We start from the raw sequence: 18,052 nt of genomic DNA on the forward strand, positions 1-18,052 counted from the left end.
CCGCGTTACACCGACGCAGAGCATACGTAACCCTAGAGCCCACGCCGTAACCCTACGCCGTAGGTTCTGCGTCGATTTAACGCGGAACCATAATTCACGCTTCACGGGTGAACTTCAGCTGCACATAGAAAGTTGTTCCCAAGACACAGGTCGGTCTGCGGGCTGTCACGACCTGTGCGCGGCTGAGTGGAGGAACATATACCAACCCCGGACTTTTCTGGGACCGGGACAAACAGACTTGTCATGGGATGTGAGGATCAGCGGTTGCATCGTCCAGGACCGGAGCCTTGCAGCGATGCGTGAGCAGCCCGCCCCGCCGCAGAGGCAGCCGTCCAGCGGGCTGCGAGGGCGGCCGGAGCCGGCGGGCGGGGCGATGGCCCCGGCTCTGCACTGGCTGCAGGATGCTGCAGCTGTCAGTCTCCTCAGAGCCCGGAGGACTTTATTCCAGGCAGCCATCCTGTTTTGCACCCTGGGCCTGCTGCTCTGGGTCTCCATCTTCCTGTACGGGAGCTTTTATTACTCCTACATGCCCACAGTGAGCTTCGCCACTCCTGTGCACTTCTACCACCAGTCTGACTGTGATGCCCCCGAGTCCTCGCTCTGCTCTTTCCCCACAGCAAACATCTCCTTCATCAGGAACGACAGAGAAGAGGTGATGGGCAATGGCCAGCCTTACAGGGTGTCTCTGGAGCTGGAGATGCCAGAGTCTCCTGCCAATCAGCAGCTGGGTATGTTCATGATCAGGATGTCTTGTTACACCAGGGATGGGAAGATTGTCTCCTCAGTGGGGAGATCCACCATGCTGCATTACCGCTCCCACTTTCTGCAGACCCTGAGCACTTTGTTCTTCTCTCCTTTCCTCCTGACTGGGATGGCCGAACAGAAGCAGCTCATAGAAGTGGAGCTCTTTACGGATTACAAGACGAATGCTTATGAACCCACTGTTGGTGCGGTCATTGAAGTCCACTCCAAACGGGTGCAGATCTACTCATCGCAGCTCCGTATCCATGCTTACTTCACTGGTATCAGATATGTTATGTACACCTTCCCCGTCACATCTGCGGTCATTGGTGTGGCCACCAACTTCGCCTTCCTCAGTGTCGTGGCACTGTTTGGCTACCTCCAGTTTGTCTGGGGTGGGCTCTGGCCTCCGGATCAAGTCAAGGTCAGAGTCATGATGGGGGATGACACCCGCATCCAAAAGAGGAAGGAAGAGGTTAGAAAGCGCATGGAGAAAGAAAACTCACAGAAAGAACTCAATGTCCCTGCGGTGATTGGATCTTTGAATGGGACACATGATTTTCACGGAAATGGCACAAAAGTTGTGTCACCATCAGATTCACCCGTTGTAAACCCCGACGCCTCTGGGGCCGAAGCTCCAGATAGCAAGGAAGAAGAGTCTCATGACTCCGAGGAGCCAGAGGAGATTGACACCTCGGATGTTTTGAAGGGATGCCTTCTACAACCTGGAGAGAGAGCTCTTCGACAGAGACCTGCCGCCTGGATGAGTCTTTGAACCTTAAAGTATGCATAGTCTATGCTCATATGTTTTGGATATTTTTATCTTCAGCAGCTGATAGACTAAAACAAACATGCAATTCCATAAACGTATCATTCCTTTGTGATATCCTATCGTAGCATGTTGAAGCTTATTGTTTTGGTATCAGTTTATCTTGGGGTAACTTTAGGCTCTGTTTGTTTCTGTCCTCTGTTCGCAGCATTGTTACAAGGCGTACGTTTGAGCCATTTGCTTTTTTCCTGGTATCAGGCGGTGTTACATTCTAGCTCCACCATGTCCCTTGGTGTTGTCATCAGGCGTTTGCCAACAATTCAAAACACCCTTGTAAGGTTAAACCCTCCTATTGTTTTAGTGTCCTGGCATCTGCGTTATGGTATTTTCTCACATCACAGTCACGCCTTCATAAATAAGGCACAGCTTCAGTCTTTTTTTTTTTTTTAAGTAATAGCCAATGATTGTTGATTATTAACGCAAACACAAGAAGAGTCACATCTTTATTTGAATATTAGAGAACCAGCAAGGAACACAAAATGGTAACTTTCATGCAACTTTTTTTTTTCTCAGAAGCTCTTTCAGAGCAATTTGATGGGGGGTGGGTCCAAATCAAAAAGTGTCTTTGTTTTAAGTCACTTTCCAGGAGAAAAAAAAACAGCCTGGGGGATATAAGAAAGTTGTTCTCTTTTAGTCATTTTTCTTTCCATCATATAAATACATGTTCTGTCTGTATGAATCTGGTGACTTGATTCTTAAATGCTGTTACACAGTTGGTCTTCATGTTCAAGTCTTTGTTAATTGTACTTTGCACTTTGCGTTGTTTATTTTGTTTGCTTCTCCAATAAGCACAGTGCAATCAAAATGTTTTAGAGAAATATAGGTTTATGAATAAATGTAGAACTTGACTGTGTTTAACATTGATAAGTGTACATTATAAAAATGATAAGTGAAGGTACTGAGTAAAAGTTGACGTTGTAAAGGCAGTTTAACTGAATTTGATGAAGGTCAGCCGTAAAATGTGGGATCTACGCTTCAGGGGAGCTATGGATTTAAGCTTTTAGGAACTGTAAGTTGTGTTTACTGGATGTGGGACGGAGATGCTGTTAAATAATATGGAACCTTTGAAGATTGATGAGCAGATGTTGTTCATAAATTGAACAAATAAAGTGAACATATAGCAGCCAACTCCTCTTTGTTTATCTCCTTTGACATAATTACAGCTAAGTTACAAGACTGCATAAAACCGACGTGAGGTCCTATACCCAACCTTGTTTTTCTGGTTCTGGTCACAGTTATGGTACACGTAACCTTTCAATTCTGACCTATTTTATCCATTAGGCTAAGCATTTGTTTGATTTACCCCAGGTCACGTATTTCAATGAGTGTAGTAATTTCTTATTTTTCAGTGTCTTTCTGGTTAAATTTGTTTAGTTTTTTTGGTATTGATCCATTACATCAATAAAGCAAAGTTGAAACCTGGACGCAGCTGAAATATTAAAGTACTCCACATGACCAAATAAGGAGAGAGATGTGACTTTACGCAAAACCACTCATGTGCAGTGGAAATTCAGCCTTAGAGCTTAGTGTTGATGCTGTGTGTGAACGGATATACAGTAAGTGAATCAAGAGAAGCAAGACAGAAAAACCTGATTATCACATCATTTTTAATAAAGTACCCAAATACGTACACATAATAAGTAATGATGTTTTCAATGCAAAGCAGAATAAAATCAGGAAATTTAGCCGTTCAATGTTTTAATTAGTTCAATTTTCCAGGGACAAAACCCATTTGCATATCTTTTGATATATATTTTTTTCCATTTCCTTAAAAAGGGTTAGAAAAAAATAAGAGCCTCAAATCGCATACAACACAAATGAATTAAAATCATGTTTAGAAAACATTTTCCTGGCACACTGGGGAGCTACTAAGCTGTTTTTATTATCTCTTTCAAACCAGAAACTCATGGTGATGATATAAAGGCCCATTAGCGGTCTTTAGTCAAAGCCACAGACCCAATCTATCAGATGAATTATGCATTTGTCTGCATGGAGTGCTCTCCGAGACATAGTTCATCCATCAAACGTATTAAAAGCCTAACTGTTTTTAGCTCCAGCAGGTACTAATACAACTTCAGACTGTGCTGAAACTGAAGTTAAACTTTATATATATATGTATATATATATATATATATATATATATATATATATATATATATATATATATATATATAGCAGCTCACTACAGCAGGAAATAGTGAGCTGAGATCGTTTCACTCTAATTGTGTTATTGTCTGTCCAGATGATGGAACAGCAACAACTGCATAGTTTAGTGGAAAATTGTGTATTCTTATACTGCAAACACACCACCTAACATAGCAATTAAAAATACAATCTTACCATTGCACACATGTGATAAATATGTATAAAATACTCTCATAAAATACTGCAAAAAATTGTTTTGTATCAAGAAAAAAAGAAATAAACACCTTGCAATTACCATCCATGGTTCATTGAAGAAGATTAATAATAGGATATAGTTTTGCTTCGGTCAGAAGTCATCATTTTAAGGCATATGACATTTTAAAAGTGAAAAGGAAATACTGACATTCACATTGCTCTTCTCATTTTGTTGGACTACTTAAAAGTTTTATGGGCAATATTTAAGCAGTTGGCTTTACCATATAATACCCACGGCCTGATGTCCTGCTTCAGGATGCCACTGAAGTGAGAGTCAGGCTGCCACATTTGAAAGTCACTTCTTTCCTTGACTTCATATATCTTGCAGGTCCTCAGAAGAGCTCTCCGCCACTTCAGCTGTATGTGTATGCTCATTCACTGCTTTTTTGCTGTCTCCTTCCTGCTCATCGTCTGAGCTATCTGCCCAGCGCCCCACCCTTCTGACTCCCTCACCCACAGCCGGGGCATTAACACAGGGATTGTGATCGTAGATGACAAGTTTTAGTCCCGGCATGTGAGTAAGGCCCGGGAAGTACCTTATTTTGTTCCGGTCCACATCAACAACAGCCAGAAAGGGCATTTCGAGCAACACTGGCGGGTATTCTGTCAGGAGGTTCCCAGCAAGCCAGATACTACGTAGTTCCTCAAGATGGCTTAGGTCTTTTGGTAAACTACATATCTGGTTATAACCGAAGTGTAGGGTCTTAAGATTTGTGAGCTTACAAACCACCTTAGGGAAGTTAGTAAAGCAGTTAGTCTCCAGCCAGAGAGTATTCAGTTCTTTGAGCTCACTCAGTTCTCTGGGAAGACGATGCAGTCTGTTGTTTCCCAGGTAAAGGATGCAGAGTTCGGGCAACCTGCAAACAGCTGCAGGGAGCTCCTCGAAGCGGTTAAAGTCAAGAGCCAGGAGCTGCAGCTTCCTCAGGCCCTGCAGGTCAGGCGGTAAACTGCTGAGATTGTTGTCACTCAGGTAAAGCTTCACCAGCTCATCGAAGACACAGGCAGTAACAGGAAGTCGACGGAGCTGATGGCAGCTCAGGTCCAAAGTTCGGTCCAAGGGCATCTCCTTCAGGTCCCCCACCAGAAACCTATGACATCGCTCCGAAGGAATGAAGGCGATGATGCCTCGCATGGCGTTGCCCATTGTTCTCAGTCTCTCATACACCACTAGTTTTCCACATCAAATTAGCGCCAGGCAAGAGCTGCACTCAAGCTGACTGTTGGTGTCTTCAAGTGTATTTTACAGCGTCCACTTAATGGTCTTTCACCACCCCATTAAATGTATTGATCCTATTATGAAGAACAAACAACTTAGTGACAACTTAGCATCTTTGAAATAATACACCATACAAAGGAGCACAACATTTAGATGACTACAGTGCAATAAGTATATCTCATGTGGGTAAAAGACTATGATGTTGACTACAGGTAACAATCAACAGCATTAAAGATAAACATAATAAGGATGAAAAGAATCAACAAACTTACTTTCAAATGCTTTACTGATGTCGTCCGTGACTCCCAGCATCTCTTACAGTAAGCTGACTTAATGAGCTACAAACGTATTGTATTCCCTGTGCAGATACTCCCCACTGGTGTCCTCTCACTATCTCTCAGCGGCTCGGAGCTCTGCCCTGACTTTCATGGCTATAGCAACCACGAGCTCTCTCCTCCCCATTTGCGCCTGATGACTTTCCCCCTTGTTCTCCAAGATGACAGAGGTGGGAGGGAGAAGCGAGAGGGGATGGGGTGGCATGGAAAAGCAGAAGAAGAGCTTTCTGATGAAAGTGCGCTGAAGGTCACTTACATGCTACACTACTCGGCCCGGATGCAGTTCTGGTTCTGTGCCAACAGGTCCAACCGGTGCAAGTAACTTACTCTGATTGTAGTACATTTTTTCCTTGAGGAAGGAAAATTAATTCACTACAACTTAGACTGAAGAGGGGTGGACTTTCTGTTTCTAAATCTGAGTTTCCGATGCTACTTTGTTCATGCCTTCTCCAACAATGAGGTTTTTGTTCAGGCGGAACATGACAAATGCCAAATACAGATGACCGTGATTTAATTTCTATCAGGCCCCTAGTTCAAAGTGGAAAATTATTTCCTGCTAATCATTGCTGGGAGAGTCTCCCTGCTGCACTGAATATAAGCTGCATGTCACCGTGCATGTCATCCCTGCCTCTCTGAGGTGTGAGTCGACCACCTTATCTTGCATACCTTCATTAGGGCTATTTTCCAACAAGATAAAATGGAAAGGAATTTCATTTTCCTTATCTGAGGGGGCGATAGTTGACCTATGTCTGCCTTCACTCACTGGCCCACTGTTTTTAGCACTTCTCCACAGTTACTGCCAGAGGGCCTCACACAAACAAGAGTACAGCTCAGAGGACGCAGAGAGAAGCATGTCACTACAATAAGACTCGCTGACAAAAAGCATGTGTAGATTTTATTGTAGGGCGCAAGTGGAAGTTGCTGGACCCACATTCTCCTGGGATGACAAGTCAAAATGTCTACTTTAAACAGATCATTAATCAAGATGTATGATGTTGTTTCAAAGGCCAACAACTCGATTTCAGCACATAAAAATTTTCAATATGAGATGGCTTAGTATACTAGAAAAATATAACTTATAATATAAATTAATTACAAGTAAACAACTCCATCTACTCAGGATAGTCAATAGACAGAACTGAAAGCTTTAAAATCACTACGTTTTTTTGATACTCAGTTTTAATGTATAGTTAAAATACACAAAACTGAAAGAAACTAGTCATTAGTAACTACTAACTAGTACATTTTGACACAATATTCCTCTACAAGCTGGATCCTATAAGCATTATTAGAGTTTAATTATGTTTAGGGACAGCTGAAATCACAATAATCTGGGAGTTTCATTAGGTCTCTGCAGCCTGGTCAGATGCAAACATACCTTCTGGGTAATCCAACCTCAAATTTTTGGAGTTTTATGTTTCTGGTCTCAGCTCCACAATTTTTATGAAAAACTGAGGTGAAAAAAATGAATGAAATGTGCCTGATTCTGTCATATTCTGACAGCCACTGTTTGCGAGTGGTGAAAAGAAGCTAAGTAGATTTGCTCAAGTACCTAATTCTCAACTCATCTTTATTGAGTCAAAAATTAGTTGCTTGGTCGTCTTACATTAAGAGGGTTCCTGGTTCAAATCCCAGCAGGAGCCGTTCTGTATGGAGCGTGCATGTTCTCCCTGTGCTTTTGTTAGTTTTCTCCAGGTACTCCAGCTTCCTCCCACAGTCCAAAAACATGTATTTGAGGACAATTGGTGATTCTAAATTATCCAGAGTGAGTGAGTGTGTATGTGGTTCTTTATTTATATGTGACCCTGTTCAGGGCACACCCGTCCTCTTGCCCAAAGAGAGTTAAGATCCCCTGACCCCATGTAGAAAATCAAAAAGGACGGAGGCAGCACAAGAGAACTCCTGGTTCAAATTTCTTTGTGGACTTTACTTGTTTGCTCTGTGCTTGTTAGGGCGTCCTCTAAGTACCCAACCTTTATAATAATAATGAAAATAATAATAATAATAATGATAACAACAACAACAATAATAATAATAATAATAATAATAATAATAATAATAATAATAATAATAATAATAATACAACTGATAAATATATATCTCTGGCCTGACAGCCCCTGAGGAAGTAAGTGAAGTTGTCTCATAAACCTTTTTCTTTATAGTCATGTAAGCATCTATGGTTTTCAACTTTTACAAAGGATTGTGTGGATGGAGTCACATGTTAAATGCCTATGAGATGAATAGATGGCTTCAGTGTTTAGACATCAGAACATGTATATTTTCCGTCTCTTTCCATCAGGGAGACAGAGGGTTATCCCCGTGTTTACCCTGATCTAGACGGACCCCGTCTCTGGACCGGGTTTTCTGCAGGTTGTGCTATTGTGTGTTTTCTGCAGGTTGTGCAGGTGTGTTTTCTACAAGTTGCGCTGGTGTGTATTATGGAGGATTTGTGTGTGTTCTGCAGGTTGTGCTGGTGTTTTTTCTGCAGGTTGTTCAGGTGTGTTTTCTGCAGGTTGTGTGTATTTTCTGCAGATTGTGCTGGTGTGTGTTATGGAGGATGTGTGTGTGTTTTCTGCAGGTTGTGCTGGTGTTTTTTCTGCAGGTTGTGCAGGTGTGTATTATGGAGGTTGTGCAGGTGTGTGTTCTACAAATAAAATTGAATTGAATTGAATTGTTTTGCAGGATGTGTGTGTATTATGGAGGTTGTGCTGGTGTGTTTTGGTTTTCTGCAGGATGTGTGTGTTGTGCAGGTGTGTTTTCTGCAGGTGTGCTGGTCTGTTTTGGTTTTCTGCAGGATGTGTGTGTTGTGCAGGATGTGAGTGCGGAAGTGCTCCCCTCTCGGGTCAGAGGGTAAAGGTTTAGTCTGCCTCCACCGAGACACACACAGCCATCTTGGATCTAACGAAGCGAAGAGACATTGATGCGGTGAGGGGGATTTAACTCATTGTTCGTTTTCCTCCACGTCTCTTCCAGCTAGACTGAGTATCTGTGCCGGGGTTCGGGCTGCTGGTCGGTTCCCCCGGGAGGTTCTGGTGTGGTTCGGGTCTCGGTGTGCAGCAGCAGCTCTGCAGCTGAGACCCGGACAGCTGACTGAGACCAGCTCAGACGGCCCGGTACAGCCCGGTACTGCCTCCTGGTACCGCCGCCGGGCTGGTACACCCTGGTGTTTCACCGCCACCAGGCTGGGGTGTCCAGTCTCTGTGGGGGGGTTCGTTTATACCGGGACTGTGAAGCTCGGAGCGGTCCTAGCAGCTAGCCTGCTAGCGCTAGCCGCTCCGGCTAATGGCTGATTTATGGTCCCGCGTTACACCGACGCAGACCGTACGCCGTAGGCTCTGCGTCGATTTAACGCGGAACCATAAATCAGGCTTAACAGTCCGGTAGCATCGCTGCTGTCTGGTAAAGGTGAGAAACACACCTGAAAACACCTGAAAACACCTGCTCCAGGACCTACCCGCTCCTGCAGACTCGGGCATTAAAGTGAGCAGCCACATGTGCTGTCGGCGGGTGTGTTTAATGGTTTATTTGGGGTTTATTTGAGCAGGACCGAGTGTTTCTCTTGTTATTGAACTGCAGCGTGTCGGGCTGATTCTTCTGCTTTCATTGCAAAGTTTAAAAACTGTTCACAAACTTTCCATCAACACTGTCCAGAGGCCAAGTGTATCATGCTGAAGTACAAATTACTATACGTGTTTCTTCTTTATTTGAGTTTTCAGTTTTCAGTCCCAGATACAGTATTTTAATGTTTTGATACCGTTTTTGATGCTTGTATTTTCTCTAATGTGGTAATGTTTACACTCTCATCCCTGACTGGTTAATGCTGGTTTACTGACTGGTTTATACTGGTTGACTGGTTAATGCTGGTTTACTGACTGGTTAATGCTGGTTGACTGACTGGTTAATGCTGGTTTACTGACTGGTTTATACTGGCACAGTTATATCATGTTGGCTATGAGTGCGATGGGGATTATTAAGCATGGTTGCTCTTTGACTTTGGAAACATCAGACACGTGGTGAAGTTTGGAATAAAAGCAGTACTTTATAATTGTACTGTTTGTTGTTCATCTTAGGAAAGAGTTTATTTACTTGCCGCTGAGCAAAGATCAGCTTGTTCTGGTGGTTTTAACCGAGCTACTTTTATTCCTTATTTTACCTGAGCGTGGGAAGTAACAGGTCTTTGTTTCCGTGGAAGTCTGACATCATATTTCCTTGAAGGAAAGGGATGTGGGGGGTTTCTGTAGTATACTAAATGAATAGGGATCACTGATCTGATATCCGTGTTGAATATGGTCAGATATTGGTTAAATAGCAGGATCAGGCGTGAGATAAGGGCGCAGATCCATGGGGGTGATCGGCCCGATACAATATGTCTGTAAACTGTTGAGAAAGTGAGATCCACTAGAGGCCAGAAACATATGACTTCCACTCTTGAGAGTTTGGGGTAAAGTATCAGGGAAAGGTGCCCCAGTACCCCACAGTCTCAGAGCGGACTCTTTCTTGATGTGTTTACTTCGGTTCTGCTTGTGTGACCGTTCCTTTGTCACACATCAGATAAAGATGTAGATCAGATTGACAGCTGCAGTGGCAAGAAAAGGTATGTGTATGTTCAAGACGCTGCCAGGTTGAATCTGATTTGTAGCATATCAGATTGGAATCCTCTCTCTCTCTGAATTACCATTCAGGTTGTGGAGGACACTTCTATACACTTTATTTTTGGTAGCTGCTGCTCTCACAAAACGGGGACTCCATCATCCAGACAGTTTAACTTTTAGCTAGTTAACAGCTAAGTCTGCTAACGGAATAAAAATTGCAAAAGGTAGTGTGGGGTCAAAGCTTTGGGTCTGACTTAGTGGTCCCGCGTGTCACCTAAAATCTATGGTCATGCACAGCCCATAGCCTTATAAGTGAGAGTACTTAGATATTTCATGAATCGAGCTTTTACCGTGCACTGAAACCAGGTAAAAAAATGCCATTGCTAGTTGAAATACCAAGTCGGTGTAGTACAAATAGCTGTGGTATCTCAGGGATGTGGGGGAAATTGATGGAATGATTTGCAAAATTAAGGGTACACAAATGTAGGTGAAAACTAGTGTATTCCTTTCTTGACCTCAAGCCTATTTTTTTCTTAATTGCATATTTTTAACAGGAACTTCCTCTCTTTTCAGGTGACGAAAGGGATGTTTGTTCCTAGAAAGAAATTATCAGAGTTCGTCGAAATAGGCGACAACGACAACTTTACTGATGACAGCATGTATTACAACCCGACGTCGATGTTTCCACATCGATCGGAGAAAGATGTGAGTTTTTTAACATCTTCACAATTAATCCTTTTCGTTAACACCACAAGAAATTGTTATTGTCTAATTTTTTACTCTATTCTGCTGTCAAATGTTTTCCTGCAGATGTTGTCCTCTCCTTCACCGTCGTCGTCTGGTCAGCTGTCGCAGCTTGGTGCGAGTTTGTACGGTCCACAAAGTGAGTGTGTGGGTGAAAGTGGGTTTCCTCACACCAGTTTTCTCCTTTTTTTTAATATACACATGTAATGGAAGTATGTGTTATGCTGCTTTGTCCATTGGTGGAGGAACGGTATTAACTTAAAAGTTTTCTAGTGTGATATTAACTAGATGTTTATTGGGCATAAATAATCAAAACCCCTGTCGGTTTGTTTTTTTTTGACAGCATTTGCTTTTCTTCTTGTGTTTCTTCTGTGTCTTTCTGCAGGTGGAATTAGCTTCTCGGTAAGGGGTTTGGGGAACAGTACGCCTCAGTTAAACCGAAATCTAACGCAAGGCACGCAGCTACCGAGTCATATCACGCCAACAACAGGTGTCCCCACCATGTCCCTTCATACCCCTACATCGCCAAGCAGGTGTGTGTCTTATTGCCTGTTTGAGGTTTCATATACCGAGGAGAAGCATATTTGCTTAGACAGATGGAAAGTAACATGATAAGCGTGATAGAAAAATGACGTTGTTTTCACAGGACAGTACAGATGAATTCGAGGAACATGCTGAACCACTCTCAGGTCAGTCAAGGCATTGGGATAAACGCCAGGACCAACAGCATGGGCAGCTCGGGGCTGGGAAGCCCCAACCGCAGTTCACCTAGTATCATCTGTATGCCCAAACAGCAGCCAGCACGCCAGCCTTTTACCATAAACAGGTAGAAACAGCCGCGGTCACCTGAACAAATCAACGCTTCCTCCTTGTGGACAGTTTCTGTCTTTTTTGGACTCTGATACAGAATATAAACTTAAAAAAAAAAAATTTAAGCTGGATTTCTGCTCTCTTTTGTCTCTGCAGTATGTCAGGATTTGGGATGAACCGTAATCAAGCTTTTGGAATGAACAACTCAAGCAACATCTTCAATGGCACAGGTTGGTGTGTATAACCAGTTTATTAGAGTTACAGCGACACAAACATCACTGCAGTACATAAATGTAAACTGCATTTTGATAAATACCACCTGTTCCCAATGCTTTTACACAAAGGTGTCAGTTTTTCTAGTTTTTATTTTGAGGTACTTCAAACATATGAATTTATCTTTGACTTCAGAAACGTATTGTGAAAGAAATAACTTCCATTGTCAGGCTTTTATAACCTTTTTTTACTCTTTGACATCACACTGAACTTTTAATTGCTGCATTATGACACAAATAAAATGTATTTAGGCATTGCATGTCACATGATCAAATCTGTCCTGCTGTTGCAGATGGGAGCGAGAATGTAACGGGACTGGATCTGTCGGACTTCCCTGCGTTAGCAGATCGGAGTCGAAGAGAAGGAACTGTAAATCCAACACCGGTGCTCAACCCGCTGGCTGGACGGGCGCCTTATGGTACGACAGTGGCCTGACTAGTATTTTGTTTTCAGTCTCATTATTGGCTTCATAATATCAGCAGAAGATTTGTTTCAGGTTTTACTTATCTCTCTCTCTCGCACATTTTTCTCTTTTTTTTTTTTGTTGTTTTGGGAAATCCTCAAGTTGGCATGGTAACAAAGCCATCGAGTGAACAGACACAGGATTTCTCCATCCATAATGAGGACTTTCCTGCACTACCTGGGCCAAACTATAAGGATACCATACTGAACAATGACGACAATAAAAATGTAAGTGACAGTCACTGGTGGTTCCTTGACTCATCCTGGCTAGATGTCAGTTTTTGTGCATGTGATACAGTGCTATAGATCAAAGATAAATCCTGAGTTTACGTTTGACCCCTCTGCTAAAAGTTTAGTTTTTGTGTTACATTTAGAACTTGAACTCTACAAGCAAGAGCACGTCGAGCACTGATGGGCCAAAGTTCCCTGGAGACAAAACGACCTCAGCACAGAACAACAACCAGAAGAAAGGGATCCAGGTGTTGCCCGATGGTGAGACCTCACAGCCAATCGTATCGCTCCAATTCCACTGAGACATCCCTTCTTAATCACAAAACTTGGGTGAGGCAGTTGGGCTCTCTGCCCTGCATTTGAGGTTGGATAATTATCGTTTAGGCTACAGCGAGGTGACTAAAGAGTAATACTCAGTGTGAAACAGACCATAATATGTACCTAAGCTAATCAGTTTAGATGAGAATTGATTGGCTTGGTTTGCTGTTCAGTATGTGCACAAATTAGAGTTAAGAAATACCCAGCCGATTTGAGAGTAAGTATTTCTTGTAGATCACAGCTGCACCGTAGATCTGTGGTTTGTTGAACCCTTGATGTTCCTGGTGCTGCAGGGCGTGTGACAAACATTCCCTCAGGAATGGTGACGGACCAATTTGGCATGATCGGTTTGCTGACGTTTATCCGGGCTGCAGAGACCGATCCGGGGATGGTCCATCTGGCGCTAGGAAGTGACCTAACGACGCTGGGACTCAATTTAAACTCACCTGAGTAAGACAGCCGTTCTGCCCTACACACTGTTCGGTTTTATCGGCTAAATCCTCTAAAATGACAAATTTGAGTTGGATTATAATGAAAATATTAATTGCACTTAAACCACAGAGGTGTCCTAAACATTGGCACAGATGCACCCGTATGCTGGTTTTAATATTTTAAATATGTTACAAGTTTATACATGCTGGACGCACTGATGGCTACAAAGACATTTGTAATCATCTGTTTATCAGCAGATGAATCAGACCAACAGGAGCAGAGTCTTATTTATTGATTTTTTTTTTTCAACATACCATAAAATTGTGACAGATTTGGCCCCTTTTTTTGCTTTGAGAGAGTTTAACTGAAAAAGAAGAAACTTCACATGACATGAACTCTAGTGATCCTAAGCAGGATAATATCTGGTTGTATCGTGACAGTATTGGACATCTGAAGCCTGGACTGCCGTTCAGAAGTACCTTCTGATACGTAGAAATAGACTTTACCGCTTAAATTTAGAGTTCTTGGGTGTGTTTTTCTTTTTTTTTTTTTAGTTTGTATTGTTTTTCTCCATTTATGGTTGACCTGTTAATTTGCTGATGTCCTTGATTTCCGTTGATTCACTTTGATAGAAACCTGTATCCCAAGTTTGCCTCTCCTTGGGCCTCAGCACCATGTCGACCTCAAGACATTGGTAAGTTGTTTAAATTAGTGTAACAAACTATAAACACTTTCACTCACTGATCTTTAAGAAAGAAAAAAAAAAGAAAAAACAATTTAAGGCTGAGTTGGTTATCTTCTGACAAGTCTTAGTGGTGCTAAGATTTCCTAACTTCTGTCTGTATCTACATTTTCAGATTTTCATGTTCCATCAGAGTATTTAACCAATATCCACATAAGGGATAAGGTAATTATGAGCTCCATAATACCACCAGAATGAATCTTTTACCATTATAGACATACAACTGCAGTCTCAAATCAAAAAAAGCTGGGATGAAGAAAAAGGCTGTATTATCTGAATATTGGATGATTTCTTAACTTCTTCTTGATTGTTATTGTAAATCAATTTTTTTTTTTGGTATTTCAAGTCAGTAACATATTCCAAAAGGTTGAAACGCTAAAGCTTTTACCACTTTAATGTTGCCTTTCCCTTGTTCAACAATTGAAAGGTGTCCAACAGTCTTTCATCTCCCGTTTCCCCCCTGCAAAGTAAAGCGTTAAGTGGGATTTATGAACGTATATCTGTATTGCTTTAAATATTTCCAATCTTTCTTTGACAAACTTTGTACTAAAGTCATTGAAATCTTTAAACAAACTTTTTGACAAATTGGAGCTCTCCTGCCCTTCTTTGATCTTCAATCATCTTCACACTCACCTGTTTAACTTCTATTTTTTTCTTCTTCTTCATCCCCCGCCACTAGGAATAAATGGCCCCCAGCTAGTTTTGGAAAGGTGTTGCATGCCTGAAATGAAATGGATACCACATAAAACAAACTTGGCCAGAAAAAAAAAAAACATGAAACATCTTGGGTCCATATTGTTTTCAGAGACATTAAAGTCAAAGTGAATTAAAGAATAAAAAAATAACATTTTCAATATTATCCCAACTTTTTCTGATTTGGGTCTGTAATTCTCCTTCTTCTTCATTGTGTTGTTCCTAGTTGGCTGCAATTAAGTTGGCTCGATACGGTGAAGACCTGTTGTTCTACCTGTACTACATGAACGGTGGGGATCTGCTACAGATTCTCGCTGCAGTAGAGCTGTGAGTACCAGTGTCTTTAAACAGCTCGTGTCGTAGTTGAACCAAGCCAGGATGTGTGAACACGACAGAGACGTGCGCCCATGTGATGAAGTTGATAAATGCATCTCTCTTTCTGTGACCTGAGTATTCACCTGTACAAGGATCTTAATATTGAATGGTCTCATTATGGAGAATATAGTTAAAGGCAACTATAAAATATAGTTGGTATCTTATACAGAGATTTTTGTTGTTTTAGAGAATGAGAGAGAGAAGTGACCCATTGGAGTCATTGTGATGCAGCAAAATAATTTTTTAGTTTTTGCGTGATGCTCTTAAAATGAAATACTGATCACGGTCGCTGGTAAACCACTGAAGTCAAGGGCGTAGGTTTGCATAGGGACGGTAGGGACATAACACTACCAACTTTTCAGGAGGCTCAAATTGTCCCCACCAACTTTTAAGCAACCTTATTTGCATTATATAATGAGTTCAGATATATAGGCAATTTAGATTGTCTTCCCAAATGTTGTAAGGATAGAATTGACCCTACCATTATTAAGTGAATTATTTTCATTATGTTCAGACTTATATTTACCCCTTTTCACTTGCTGAATTTGCCGGTCCATTTTTTTTTTCCTCAGACGCACGTTTGATTGGCTGATGGTCTTAGACAAATATTTATTTTTTGCATTCTGGATAGTTAAGAGATTATTAATAAGTACAATTAATACATTTATTGTGTATGTTAATATAATTTAAGTTATGTTCAAATATTGCAATTTAAATTGCTAATAAAATCCTGGAATATTCTGGACGTTTTCAAAATGTTTCTTTAGTAATTTTTGAAAACAAAGGTTTGAATCGAACCGTGTATCAGGTGAACCAATACACATGAAAGTTAGTATAAGTCAATACAGATTTATTTTGCATTGATCATTTAGCCTATCAATTAATTAAGTTCATATTTGTGACAAATGTAGCCCTGACCCCCGTTCATCCAATCTGTTTGGTCTTATTAATGTCCCGTCCCCAGCAAAAAGTGTACATGCAGGTTATGCTGTTATATCGTCCCTACCAATGTTGAGACCAAACCTACACCCTTGACTGAAGTACTTGTGTCTTATTCACTTCACTGTCCAGCTTTAACCGGGACTGGAGGTACCACAAAGAGGAGCGGGTCTGGATAACGAGAGCGCCTGGCATGGAGCCGTCACTCAAGACCAACACCTACGAGAGGGGCACCTACTACTTTTTCGATTGTCTTAACTGGAGGAAAGTAGCCAAGGTGAGCGTTGTAATGTGGTAAAACGTCTCCTGTGTTGAGTTCACCGTTGTGGATCCAATTATATTGAAATTGTGCCTCCATCTCTAAGGAATTTCACCTGGAATACGAGAAGCTGGAAGAGAGGCCTCATGTGCCAACAACGTTCAACTACAATCCTGCCCAGCAGGCCTTCTAAGGCCCAGCCAGTCCAAAGGCCGCAGCTGTTCCTGCACACAGCACCGTTGTCGAGGAGGGACGCTGATACGTGCAGCCTGGTTTTTATTCCTGGAGGATTTGGCTATTTGACTGTGGGGGTTGCAGTCAACATTAAAACTGTCCTGCCTTTCTGAATTTACATGCTGCCCAAAACACCAACACTTGTTCTGTTTTTAATGTTTTTCGTTCCTGTTTTTTTTTTTTTTTTTCTTTGTCTTGTTTAGACCAGGGTCTGTGTTATGTTTACGTCTGCGAATCTGAAGCCTGTTTTCTCCCAGAGGAGGATTGACCTTGTGGCATGAGACAGTGACAGAACAAAGGTTTCACCTCATACTTACAGCAAGTGTTAAGAACACGGAAAATGCAAAAAAAGAAAAACTACGTTATCCTCAAATGGAGGTGAAGGGGTGAAAGAATTGCAATGTTTATTGTTGCACTATATTTAGTAATAAAAGAACACAACATTTGTTTGTGCATTTCTATGTGAACACTCCCTGATAGTTTTATCTTTTTTTTTGTTTTGGGTCAGGGAGTTCTTGAAACATTTCCTAATGCAGCCCGTTTCATTCATCTTTTTCTTTTCTTCCTTTCGTTAATTTACATCTATTCCTCCAACATCTGTATTTGCACTACCAAATTATTTTTGGTGTCATTATCTTTTTCCGTCTGTCTCTGTCTGACTTCTGTGCCAGCTAAACATGGACACAAATCTGGGAGACTACTCTGGTTTCCACGAATGTGGAGAAATCTTTCGAGTCTGAACAGCTACACAACTTTGCTCTGGAGCAAACAAACACTTTCCAGTCTTTGTTACGATTTTGTAAGAAATGTGTACATTTGTTTCTTTACATCACATAAATAAGTATATGTATGTATGAATGTATATATGATTGCTACACACAAATATATATACATATATATCTATATATATATGTATGTATATATAAATGTGTGTGTGTATGTATGTATATGTATATACAGTATATACGTACACAGACATCTATTTTGGAAGAAACTTCGCCCTACCTTGTACCTCATTTTTTATGAGGCGAGCATGGATGTAACAAATTTTGTGGTTCTGCTGGACAGGGTGTCACGTGGCACAATGGGCACCTACATCATAATACAAATAAAATGTCATTAAAGGAAAGGCTCGATTCTCAGCCTCCAAAACACCTACAAGACAATAAAAAGTGATTATCTCCAGAGTCATAAGTCCACAGTTAAAGAAGGGACGTGTTTAACTTCAAGCTGTTTGAACAATCTTTAACAGCAACATTTCATAGTTTAAGGAAAATTTGCAGAGGAAAAAAAAAAACCAACATCCAGGTCATTCTTGTACTTTTTGAAGTTAAAAGCTTCTTTTCTTTGTATTAAAGCAGAAAAGCCTTTCCTGAACCACTGTGTGCTGTTTGTTATATATCTTGATGAAAGCAGGGATCGCTGAG

At 41.4% G+C, this 18,052-nt stretch overlaps 3 protein-coding genes across 4 annotated transcripts; 2 read left to right on the forward strand and 1 right to left on the reverse strand.

Annotated features, from left to right (window-relative positions):
- On the forward strand, positions 1 to 3,296 carry LOC133444011 (seipin-like). Its single transcript, XM_061721424.1, has one exon. It carries the CDS (start codon positions 296 to 298, stop codon positions 1,514 to 1,516), a length of 1,221 nt encoding a protein of 406 aa, XP_061577408.1. The 5' UTR covers positions 1 to 295; the 3' UTR covers positions 1,517 to 3,296.
- On the reverse strand, positions 3,165 to 5,939 carry lrrc10 (leucine rich repeat containing 10). The gene is made up of 2 exons (XM_061721426.1): positions 5,459 to 5,939; positions 3,165 to 5,260 (listed from the first exon to the last, which is right to left on the reverse strand). Exon 2 carries the CDS (start codon positions 5,112 to 5,114, stop codon positions 4,284 to 4,286), a length of 831 nt encoding a protein of 276 aa, XP_061577410.1. The 5' UTR covers positions 5,115 to 5,260; positions 5,459 to 5,939; the 3' UTR covers positions 3,165 to 4,283.
- A 2,450-nt stretch (positions 5,940 to 8,389) lies between these two features.
- Positions 8,390 to 18,002, forward strand: cnot2 (CCR4-NOT transcription complex, subunit 2). 2 transcript variants are annotated; one of them, XM_061721429.1, is made up of 15 exons: positions 8,390 to 8,446; positions 10,687 to 10,818; positions 10,924 to 10,996; positions 11,243 to 11,390; positions 11,504 to 11,683; positions 11,824 to 11,897; positions 12,233 to 12,358; positions 12,506 to 12,630; positions 12,777 to 12,894; positions 13,245 to 13,401; positions 14,016 to 14,077; positions 14,241 to 14,290; positions 15,045 to 15,145; positions 16,265 to 16,409; positions 16,498 to 18,002. In XM_061721429.1, exons 2-15 carry the CDS (start codon positions 10,699 to 10,701, stop codon positions 16,582 to 16,584), a joined length of 1,566 nt encoding a protein of 521 aa, XP_061577413.1. In that variant the 5' UTR covers positions 8,390 to 8,446; positions 10,687 to 10,698; the 3' UTR covers positions 16,585 to 18,002. The 2 variants fall into 2 exon arrangements, with proteins under 2 accessions (XP_061577413.1, XP_061577412.1); XM_061721428.1 differs by lacking the exon at positions 8,390 to 8,446 and adding an exon at positions 8,999 to 9,028.
- Positions 18,003 to 18,052: the final 50 nt, after the last annotated feature.

This window comes from Cololabis saira, chromosome 5, assembly GCF_033807715.1.
Source record: "Cololabis saira isolate AMF1-May2022 chromosome 5, fColSai1.1, whole genome shotgun sequence".
NCBI lineage: Eukaryota > Metazoa > Chordata > Actinopteri > Beloniformes > Belonidae > Cololabis > Cololabis saira.